General features: G+C 43.2%; 1 protein-coding gene across 2 annotated transcripts in view; it reads right to left on the bottom strand.

Annotated features, from left to right (window-relative positions):
* tbc1d22b (TBC1 domain family, member 22B) overlaps nt 1–12,282 on the bottom strand; it is a 129,433-nt gene that overhangs the window by 38,332 nt on the left and 78,819 nt on the right. For both annotated transcript variants that reach the window (XM_088922159.1, XM_088922158.1), the window contains 2 exons: nt 5,328–5,434; nt 2,744–2,819 (listed from right to left, as the gene is read on the bottom strand). In XM_088922159.1, coding sequence (XP_088778285.1) covers nt 2,744–2,819; nt 5,328–5,434 — 183 coding nt within the window. The remainder of the gene's footprint in view (nt 1–2,743; nt 2,820–5,327; nt 5,435–12,282) is intronic.

Below are 12,282 nucleotides of genomic sequence, written 5' to 3' on the forward strand. Positions count from 1 at the left end.
TAAGAAGCAAAACTGTATTTAACCTCAGATCACAATTGGTTTTATTTCGCGTTACTGCATTTTATAGCCGCTCAGTTTGGAATGGTTTTTATCTCGCAGCATTGCTCGGACTCCAGTACTGTACAAGAAGAATGAGGAGGGGCAGACTCACTCCTCCGACTCGCCTGTCCATCACAGCCATTACATTTGGCATGCGGCAAGGTACACGGAGTCTGTTTCACTGAATCACTGTTTCACCAAATCCTTTTTCACCCTATCTGACTAGTCCGAACCCCACCCCTGGTGACACTGAGCCACAAGGGTGCTGTCTCTTGGGGAACCCTAGTCACAGTCAGCTAGTTACGGGACCCAGGCTTGAGAGCAGAGCTCAGATCCTGCACGTTCACTTCATGAGTAACTCTAGAGGCTTTCAAAGCACATTTGTAACATGACTTTGGACATTTATTCTGTAAAACACATAAGGGGGCAGTGTAGTAGCCAGGGATCCGAGCTCTTAACGAAGGTTATGGGCTCAGTTCCCTGCTGCTGCATCCCTGAGTACAGTACTTTACCTCAAGTAACCAAATGCACCCTGTCTCAAAAAGGAGGAACATTGCAATAGATCTGTGTCCCATCGAGTGGGGGAATCACATTACTTTTAGGCTGCTAAATGCCTCAGAAACCCCAATAAGCTCTGGACTTTTTTTTAAAAGGAAAATCGAAAAATGAAAATAAAATCTGAATATGAGAGGACACCATACAACTTCAATCGATTTTTAACTGCCTTCTCTGGCTTTGCAGAGGGTTACTAAAAAGCAATGCTCTTTAATCCTCCTCCTCTTGTACAGCTGAGTGTTTGCTGTTGGCTGTGATGCAGTGTGGGGGCTGTGTATCATTTTGCGGGGAGTGCTTTCTGCCTGACTAGGAGAATGCAGTGGGCCCCCTTCACCCCTGGAGAATGTGTGTGAGACAGTAGACACGGAGCGCAGTCACATTTGATAACTGTGAAGACAGCAACAAATTGAATCAGGCAAGTGTTTGAGGGGCTCACTTGCAATTGAATCTTGTGGGCGCTTGGAGCAGTAAATTACATTTCTCTTTGCTCCTTCCCCCTCTCTCTCACTACCCCCCAAAAAAATCTTATCAACTTTTTTTTTCCTGTTTTGGGCTTAGGCGGCAGCAGCGAAGCAGCAATCACAAGCCAAAAGGCTCCGAATGGAACGCGAAGTGTTTGATTGTTGGTGAAAGGCTCCGTCCCCCAGTTAGAAAACTAAGTGTTAATGTGGAGCTGTGACACACGGCATCAGTCTGTGACGGACGGTTGCTCTGCCGAGAGGCTATCATCCCGTCTCCCTCTCTGCTTCTTCCCCTCTCTCTCCCTCTCCGACATCTCTGGGATTCAGTGAAAATCAATTTCTTCTCTCAAAGGGTCAGAGGAGGCTTGTATTACATTGCTTTATGACTGACGCCACAAACAACATCTCCCATCGCTGTTTTAATAGTGTATTTTCCATTACCGATGTGGGGCCATGTCGTACAACATGGAGATAAAACACAAACAACATAACACCAAGCACAAAACTGAGCAGTCACAAGAGGCTGAGGCACATAGGGTAACCTGGCCCTGTGAATCCTGCAGGATGTAATGTAGTCATTGACACGGTTGGACAACATCCTTTATATGGTAGCTTGCATTGTAGGAAATACTAATATGAGACAACGCCTTTCAAAATAGATTGTGTTCTGCAACAACTTTTCTACGGAAAAAGGAGCAGGCCATAAGGTTGAGAACAGAAGGTCAGTATGTGAGTCTTAGAAAATGTACTATGTCCAAGTCCGTTGTCATAGGTTGATTTGACATTTTGTAATATATAATATATAATATTCTGAGGTTTGACAACCAGCCTAAAAGCGAATCTTCAGAAAGCTTTTCTGAGATCTCAAAACTCATAGCACATGAAGCTCTTAGTGACAAGATGGGACATTCTTGGAAGTTTTAAATTCCTCATTTACAGCAACAGATAGGAAAGGAAAAAAATCACTTGACAAATATTTCCTAGAGCCAGGCAGGCAGCTTTAAACTACTGTCGTGGTGATAGTGTTTGTGACAGCAGGACAACAAGTCAGTCAGCCCTGTGTTCAGGACTGACAGTTCAAGTCGGGAAACAGCGGATCACCACACTTGACCACACTCAGGAGAGATGGAGACAGAGGAGAGAAGAGAGATATGGAAAGAAGAAGGATCTTGGTAAGGAACAGACAAGAGTGAGGGGAAGACAAAGAAAGGTTCAGAGCAACGATCAGCCAGTAGGCTTTCAGAAAGCTGCTGTTGCTATAGATTAGGAAAACCTGTGAGTTCCTGGTTAATTAAGCAAGAGATCTGTTCAACTGTAAGAAAACTGGCAGATGAAGGATGAGTTGTATCCACATTATTTTGTTGTAAATTATCCTGAAATTACTTGATTTCACAAATGAACTGCTTAACTGCTTACAAACAATTATAAGTCCTCAGATATTCAGAGTATAATTTAATAATTTTAAACAAGAGGTGTATGGTATATGCAGAAGAATAAAAAGAAATATCTTGCATTACCAGTACAGAAATGCTTTTCTTGTATCACCTCTTTAGCAGAAACCAGTACCAGTGAATGAAGGGTTTTCCAGGAGACCCATGTGCAAGTGCAGAATTGCCCTCTCCTCCTATAGTGTGTTGTCCCCCATATACTGAAAGCCTTAGCTCTTGACCACAGCCCCTGGGCCTCACCGTCAATTCTGCTCACGAGCTCCTCCAGTGCCTTCACTTTGATCTGGATTCCAGGTTGAGCGAAGGTGTAGTTATCCTGCGCAAAAAAAAAATACAGATCAGTGAAAAACAAAAGTGAGACAAAAAAAATGAGATGAATTCTGCTGTTATATTTCTAAATGCCAATGCATTTGACAAGGAACACCTTTCTTTTAAGAGCAAGAGGTCACTACCAATTAAGTGAATCTGAATACTAATTGGAACTAGAAAGCACAACCATTTAGAGAGACGTCTCACACCGTTATATAAATGATATGTACGCACACATACAGTACATGCCTGAGCCCATGTCCCCTTTAGGGACACAAATCAACAGCTTCAACAGTAACAGTTAACATCTAACGATTAATCAATGTCAGTTTCCTGACAGCTACTTAGAAAGCCAACATAGAAGAGGCACCTCCAGGACTGCAAAAAAAAAGGAATCACTACTTTACACAGAGGGTTGCTGGTGTCTGGAAGTCACTGACCATCCATGATGTCGATGCAGATTTTTTAATGAATGGATGAGACCAAATTAACAAGAAAGGCCAATTAGCCTCTTACTAATTTGGTAACCTTTCTCTGGGTATCCGTTCCTCACTTGGAACATGGACAGTTGCCTTTTCTCTTTTTTTTCCCCTCAGTTATTTTTTATGGCATGAATAAAATGCCACAAGAAAGAAAGGGGGTTTTATTAATTTATCGTCCTTTTTAAAGGATAAGTAATGTGGACAGATTTGGTTTTATGAACATGAACACTGCACATCCTTCTAATTTCCCCTGGCTTCTCTGAATCGCGCCGCAGTTCCAACAAGCTTTGATTCTATTACAATTCCCCAATGTAAACTAATAATGCCATGTAGACAATGACGGTCTGGGCTATCACACAAATAAAGCATGTTTCCGCCTCGTGTTTAATAGCTCCTCCGGCTCCACGGGGGCTTAATATGACCCTCACGTCGGGAGCGTCTGTATCGCTCAGACAAACCCCCGATTTTCATTGGAAATCCCAGAGGGGCACCACTTCGTCAGGCTCTGCAATACGACACGAGCAGCCGCCTCCCTCCAGCCGGCAGGAGAGGGAAATAAAAAGATAATAAATAGAATGGCAAAAGAAATAAATTCCAAGAGCTTCCAGCAAACACCTCCCTCCTCCCCATACTCTTTTTCTCTCTTACCACTCTCCCACCTTCTCTGCTCATCTCTCTTGCTCTCACCCCATAGTTTCTATCCCTTCATGGTTTCCGGTAGAAAGACCAGGCCTGTAAACACACATCCGCATTTTTCCCAGCTGTTTCAGCTTGCAATGAAGACTGGAAGAGTTCTATTACTGTCGCCTCCCTCCTCTTGTTTGTTTTCTTTCATTCTTGGGCTTTATTTGTGCTTTGGAGCCTTCATGTTTGGTAAACTGCTGCTGTCTAACCTCAGGTGGCAGCTGACCTATAAAACACATCCCCGGCATGGTTCTGCCAGGTTTCCTATAGGAATCACCGAGTGCAGGCTAGGAAAGCAAAAGCAGACTCGGTCCCGAGTTCCAGAGATTGGGGAATCTCACGCTGCAGAATTCCTCTAGCCTCTCTTCAACTATAAGACTTTAATTTTAATAACATGAATACAACAAAACAGTAAGAGGCCATATAATCGATTTTCTTTGCATGCAGTTATGTTTTTTGCTTATTGATCCCAGAACGTCATCCATGTTCTCAGAAAATCTCAGGCTGAAAAACATGGCTAGGCAGTTTGCAACAGACACCTGCTACTCTTTATCTAAACAAATGCCACTTACAGTACTAATATTCCTAAATCCTCACATCTGAACTTCTGCCTGTGCTATACAGTCCATATTCATTAGTATTTCTGTAAATGATGTGCTTGTAAGCAACTTAAGTTGCCAAAAATCCATATTATATACAGATAACATATTATATATTACATCAAAAGAATATAAAAGTAAGAATCACATAATATTATGTTTCTTTCATCAAATGAAAAAAACATGATAGATGCTTAATTGGAAGGCACGTATGAAGCACTACAAATATAGCAGAAAAAGCTTTTTGATTTCCAAAGATAGCATTCTGCTCGATCGAAGTACGCTAATGAGAAAAGAAGCCTGGAGTGAGCCAGCATTTCAACATGACGTGCGAAGCGTGTGAACTTTAAAGCGAAAAGGGTTCACTTGCATTTTTTTTAATACAAGCAACACCGAGAGGAATAGCGCATAAATAACAACAAGCAATTACACTCTACAAGCATACAATTTGATACCATTCTTCAAATAAAAATGTTATTGAGTAATAAATATCAGTAATACTAATCAATCTGCATGGATCTGAAGACCGTGTAGTTGTTCCTGTAATGAAACCACTAAAGCGTTCAGATTACTGCTGTACATGCCTCATGCTTCATTTGAACAGATTATATATAAAGACGCAGATAAGGACAGATAGACAGATTCATTTCTAGACTGTGCCAATCAGAGCATTATTTTCAACAATAATTATTTGTGAACAGCGTGTAGACACCCATGCCTGCTGGTTCACTTGGCTGTGCCCGTGTGTACCTGGATGCCATCCAGAAGCTTGCTCATACACCAGAAGCTGTCGGCCTCGATGTTCCGCTGCGTGTCCAGGGGCAGAGCTGAAACGTCAAAGTTCTCCACATCTTCCTCTGCAAAAAAAAAACACACAGCAAACAGCACCGTCACCCTCTAAAATCTATGTCTCCTGACTTTTTTGCACATGGGTAAACAAAGCAGATTCCCATGTGACCACCTGCACCAAGCCCTGCATGATGCTAGGAGGAGGAGATATGTTTAAGACTCAGTGTTATGCTCTGTATTTTGTCATGGTGGGACTCATAATTGCTTACACTTCTAAAGCGCTTTTCTGGACACTCCACTCAAAGCGCTTTACAGGTAATGGGGACACCCCTCCAACACCACCAATGTGCAGCCCCACCTGGATGATGCGACAGCAGCCATAGTGCACCAGTACGCTCACCACACATCAACTAACAGTGGAGAGGAGAACTCAGTGATGAAGTCAATTCATAGATGGGGATTATTTGATTGGTAAAGGCAAATGGGAAATCTGGCCAGGATGCCAGATTTACACTCCTACTTTTCCCCAGTTCCCACACAGAGAAAAGGACTCTATTGATAGAGCCATTCATTTACGTGCACTATAAGCTCCACAGTGGTCTACAGAGGCTTCAGTGTCTTACTGCAGAAGGGGAGCTCCCTCCCTAACATCACCTCAAGCCTGCAAGCACCTGGGCAGCTCAAAAAGACCAGGCTAACCAACCCCAAGCAAGCTTGCCTTCAGCTTCACTTGGCTTTAGCCAATTGTGCACTGAAGCATGGTTGTCACCTGGAAAGAAGGCACAGACTCCAAAAAACAAGGTTTTAAACACATACAGAAGTTGCCAAATAAGAGGAGAACATTTGGTCCATCAGCCTTGATTGTTTGCTACCTTCAAATTGATCCAAGAAGAAAGTGTGAATCAACAGGACACTGGAATAAAATGTGACCTTGGATGTATATTAACTCAGACAAGGTCTATCCCACTTGTGGCATCAAACTTTGTTTTTGAAAGAGTGCTTCTGTCCCGATCCTCCACATTGGTGAGGCACCAGTGGACAGACCATGAAGAAGGCGTGTATATAGATTAATATAAGTCATGACTGTTACGTATGGATGACTGTGACAGAATCCCAAGCTTTAAGGTCTGGGAGGTAGGGAAAGGAAGAGCAAAGGCATAGTGGCTCTCATCAGGAGGCCATCTCGCTCTGGTGCAAAGCCCCCCTAAAAGGAACTCATGACATTGGTAACCCTGCAGACTACTGCAGTCTCTAAGTACTTATTAATTCACTGGCACAACCATCCTCCATCCCCGCATGGCTCATTACAGCTCAGCTCCCTTTCAGCCAGCCAGGGAAAAAACCTTAATTGAAAGCGATAAGACCAGTATGAGAACGAAACAGCAGGTTACTGCAAAGCACCCGAATCAAAGTCTTGGAAAGGTAAAAAAAAAAACACAAGTTTAATAAAAAAGTACATAAACCCACAATAAAAACAAAATGTCGCAGAATGCAAGCCTGCCTTTATCTGAGTGAACACAAGATGATTCCCTGTGATCACTGTCCTTCCTTGGCCAGGTGGTTGGAGTGGCTGGAACGTCTTCAAAAACCCCAGCCCTTCAGAAACTCTGAGGGACCGCGGCAGCCAGCACACACGGCACCTCATTAATCACCTGCCCGATCAGCAGCCCCATTCAAGGCTACAGGCAGATCTGGCACCTTCTCTAAATTGAGATGAGCAGCCACTCATCTCCACAGCTCTGCTCTGCCTTTACACAGATCCATTCCTGGATCCCTTCCCTTTCGTTCTTGTCTGCTTTTGAAAGTTTCTCTGTAGCTGCACCTGTTCTTATTCATTGCTAAGACCTCCTCTCTCTGATGTGCTGTGTAGAATGTCGCACACTCTTGTCAGAGACCAAAGTTCTCATGACCTTATCAGGCTGCCACCTCTGTACACCTCCACTGCGCATACGGTATCTCCTTGTCTTTGCAGAATTCACCATGTCTGCTTGGATTTCTCTCACCGTCAGCTTTGACCTTTAAATGTTCTTCCGACAAAAGAAAAAAAAATAGATTTATTTATATTTTGTAAAATGTTGCGGCATTTCTCTCTGTGTAGGTGCATCCAGATAGACTAAACTTTAAAAATGTATGCAGAGTGGAGTGTCAGACCCTCTACAGAGATACTCTATAGGGAGTGCAGTGAAGACCTGACCTTGCTTTTCTCTCTGGTGTGGAGTCAGGGCAAGAAGAGTGAAAGAGCAGTACCTGAATGCTACAGGTCATGAATAACACCACTCATTCATGGAAATCTATGCAGAGGAAAAATGAAGGGAATGAGAGCTTCCAGCAAATTCCCCGGCTTGACAATTACCAAGGATCTCATGGTGCACCTTGCAAAGACACTGGGGTGTTTATGAAACTCATGTCACATCACCAGTCACAAGGCACTGAATACAAAGCCTTTCCATCAGTTTGAATTTTGACAGCAGTATCTGCGCTCAGTCTCGGGTTAATTTCACTAGATTGATTTAGTGGCTGCAACACAGCTAAAAATGTTTTTTTTTCTTCTGGACCATTGTTTAATAGTCACATTTTTAACTCTTCTTCTAATCAGAGTGAGTGTTTGCTGGAGGTCTTTAGACGTCTGTGTGTGAAAGAGACAGCACAAGAGGGAGCAAGAGAGAAGAAGACAACCAAATTAAGTTTTTTTCCATAATGCACCACATTTAAAATGTTAACTTAAAGAGCTACAGGTCTTTTCAAGTCATGACCTAGAGCCATTTCTGCCCTTAATGCAGACACAGATGCATCTCAATTTGAGGGTCTGTCTCTACTACAACACAAACTTTGGTCTGTGGCTGGTCTTTGGGGATCGGGCAGAAGTTCTACAAGGATCTGTAAAGTTTCAGCCCTTAGCCGGAGAACCCCTAAGGTGCCAAGAACAGCAGAGCAGGAGAGAATTCTGGGAACAAATGAGCCGAGAAAGGAGAAAAATACAATGCCTATTCCATGGTACTGAGATTCTTTATATTCTGCTAAAAAATAAAAAATAATAATAATAAAACTACCCCTGAGGGTCCTTGCATCGCAGTTCTGCCTCGCACAACCATGTAAAATTCTACCAGGAGCATACTGGAATGGAAAATGTTCTGATTTGTGTTCGAGGAACGGAAGTCAATTTATTGGAAACGGAACACTATCTACATTCCGAATAAGAAGGTTTTTTTTTTATTTGGTGTTCACTCAGGAAACTTCCTGTCAGCTTCACTACATTAAACAGAGGCTGGTGAAGCAGGAATAAAACTTTTGCACGGCACCGCAGTAAGTCAATATAACACAGAGACAGCAGATCACCTTGCTGATGAGGCACATGACTTACAGGTGATAATCAGAATGCGTGACAACACAGAGACCGGAAACATCATGGGCTAAAGCTCCTATCATCACAGTCACTAGAGCTTATCTGAGTGAGAAGCTATAGTTATCAGCAGTGCTATATATATTCCAAGACAGATGAGCTGCTCAGTTCAGTGTGTAGTGTGCTAGACTGGATTGCAATCAGCACAGAAGAGTGTAGTTCTGGAGCAGGAGAAGACATCAGTATTGTTATACGGGATGTGCGCAGTTGATAGAGTGCAGTAAAATACATCAGAACCTCTGTACTATATGTGTGTTAAAATGGTTGGCTTGTCTAGTTTAATGTTCAGAGTGACATTTAGCGCTGTACAGCTGCAACCCAAAGAAGGTGATTTTGTCACTCAGATATTTTAAAGCCCTGTTTATTGATAATTACTGTATTCCTCCTGTCCACCCGGTTTCACTCTGAGCCTTGTTTTCAGCCCACTCCATGGAGCTACACGAAATCCCTGATCAGAGACAGGCAGAGCAGGTTCTCTTTGAGGCTCAACAGAGGTAAAGATGCATCACAGCAGCTCTGCTCTCCTGCCTGTGTTATCAGCTGCCTGCAGGATGCCCTGAGTGTGGCGCAGCCCGGAGCACCGCTAATCCCACATCTCGCCACTTTTGTATGGCTCACCAGCCCTGATAACAATCTCAATACAAACTCTCCACCAACTAACAATGCGTGCCTTTTTCATTTACTATTGTAACCATTCTTCTTATTTATTTATTACATCGGCAGCTGCTGTCCACACGGGACACGGGATGAGCAATATCATGCTTCTTTTAGTCATCGTACACGGCAAGAAGAGAGGGATCTCTCAGCAAAAATAAAAGAAAATACCATCTCAAAACTAAAAACAAGCACAATGTTTCTGCTCACTCGTCTCTCCGACAGCGCATAGGATTATGGAAAATAAGTTTGGGAGGTTAGAATAGAAAAATATCTAGCTGATTTCCAGTTTTATAAATACAAGACCATGGGGGGGGGTTGAAGTCATCGTCCATCCGGAATACATTTGACCATCAAAGAAGTTAGGATCTGAGATGGAGCTGACTGGCTGTAAAGATCTGCCAGAACCCAGAGTGAATTCAGCTGATGTGAAACAAGCTGACACCTCTCTAACTGGTGCAGAGCAGGCTGGCTCTGTCAAAGCCTATTAAGGGTGCATTCTGTGGCTTCAGGTGTCTTGCCTTTGGCACAAGGAGTACAGCCACAGCCAGTGTTCACTACAGAGGAGGAGACGCTACGCAGGAGTATCAGATGCAGAAAGAACTGGGAAGGCTCTGTCAGTTGCCTTACTGAGTACAACCAAAAAGAAGTACACAAAAATGTTTGCTCTGATTACTCCCTGACGGAGGCTGAGCAAGGACACATGACATGGATTAATTCCACAGTAGCCTGACATATAGACTCCTGGATTCACTCTGTCTCTCTGTGGAAGCCAAACAGCCCAGCTGAAATGAGAACCTTTCTATGCAAAAGGGGTGATTCTATGAAAGGGGAGTTCTGGAGCCTCTCAGCTAGCCAGGAGATCTAAGTCACCATAACAGGCTCTTTATATATTAGGAATCTCATTTCACATGCATGCTTTGAACTGCACTCAAAATGGCTATTAGGTTCTGCGTTGTAGCCGCGAGGAGCACACCCACTAGCATTTAAACTTATTTGTTCATATCCATCCCTGACAGGAGTAGACAGGAAGACTACTATAGTCTCTCCTTCCTGGGTTGCCGATCCAGAGCAAGGGGAGCTGTGATAACATGAAGGGGGTTAAGTAGGGAAGGAACCTGTTGCAGCCTCTCTCTGTGCATTAACAGAGTAGGGCCTGACAAAGAATTCTACCAGCATGTTATCACAGGGCCTGGAAACACCTGGGTCAGAATGAAAAAGAACCCACTAATTAGAAAACCTACAACAAAAGAGGAGTAAGTGCATCTTCCCATGAGCAAGCTTTGACTGTGAGTCAGAATCAGAGCTGTAGCCCAGAATGAAGTGCTTCATATTAATATGCACAATGTGGAACTCACAGCGTAATATGCTTCATTTGATTTGTACTTTTTTTTTTGCAGAAATGCTGATTTTAATTCATTCATATGAAAACCTATTTTTACTCCATCTTGCAGGCCGTCCTACATATTGTGCATTCAGAGCACATGTTGTATGCAAGCACTCTCTCCCTCCAGGCACTTCACATCACACGCAACTCTAAGCCAAAGACATCAAAGCTGGGGAAGGATTGTCTCTCCTGAGAGCTCACTCTACACTTTCCTATTTGACTCCTAACTCCAATTTATTCAAAATCACTATTCTGCAAAAAAGCAGGAGTGCCTGACACTTTCACCAAGTCTAATTGTTGATCAAGAAGGCTTTTCAGAGGCCCGTGTTTCCAATCAACACACACATATTGGCATGAATTTCTTCTTTTTTTTTTACACGCACAATTAACGCACCCTGACGTGCAACACAAACAGACCCCACCTCTGCAGGCTCACGAATATACTGTACATGCAACGGCACTCGCACTCACCCAATAGGTTATATCAGCAACCAGAAGTTAATGGAGCATATTAAATTAAAGAAGCAAGTGTGGTCAGTTTCTGAGGCTGCCTGGTGAGTGCTGTTAATAAGATACAGCTTGAAGTACCAGTGTCAGGCCTTGCAAGCTCTTTCACCTGCAAACTGATCGCAGACACACAACTTGCATTACCCCCCACATTAATGAAAACCTAACTCTACCAGCCATGTTACTAGAAAAGCATCCAGAGTCAATCAACGACTTTCTCATTTTTCACTCAGTGGCCTGTCGACACAGTCTCTATTTCTACCCACCACTCTTCCGCTGGGGAGAAGGTGATGAAACCCGAAGGAACGCCTTGAACATCCCACTTACACTCCAGCTAAGGAGCTGACGGGTCTGTCAATAGGACCCTTAACAGTGGAGTAGAAACAGTGTATTCCCTCCCAGACGTATGTCATAAACTCAGCTTGCAATACTGAATTGAGGTAATGTCGATATTACTGTGAAGGGGAGAAGACAGAACAAACACCTTGTCCTTGTGCTGTAGTCTAAAGACTAAAGTGAACCCTGACAGCCTAAAATATCTTAACAATTGGATTTAAACTATGTGGATGTAAAGAAAAATAGATTAATAGATATTAATGTTCAGATAATTATATTTCAATTTTCCACATTCTAATCCCACGTCATGCTGTGGCTCACAGTAAAATACCACAATGGAAGAATTCATGAATGCAAAAATATGGATGTCAAGAGCAACAGCCAAGAGACTCGCTACTCAAGAGACATCATTAGAATCTCCTGATCCTGCCTGACAATTCCAGCATTGACTCAGTCCCATTCCATATGCTCCATACGGACACACACTAACAATGCAGGACAGTGCCGTGCAGTGCGGTTTACTGATGCATTATCTGATGTTCTCACCAAACGGAAAATGAAGCAACAGAGCACAACACATCTGAGTGTCCCCTTCGTTCTTTCGCGGGGGGAGGGCTAGAGGACTTTCACCA

Source organism: Atractosteus spatula, chromosome 7 (genome assembly GCF_055471065.1).
Source record: "Atractosteus spatula isolate fAtrSpa1 chromosome 7, fAtrSpa1.hap1, whole genome shotgun sequence".
NCBI classification, from domain to species: domain Eukaryota; kingdom Metazoa; phylum Chordata; class Actinopteri; order Semionotiformes; family Lepisosteidae; genus Atractosteus; species Atractosteus spatula.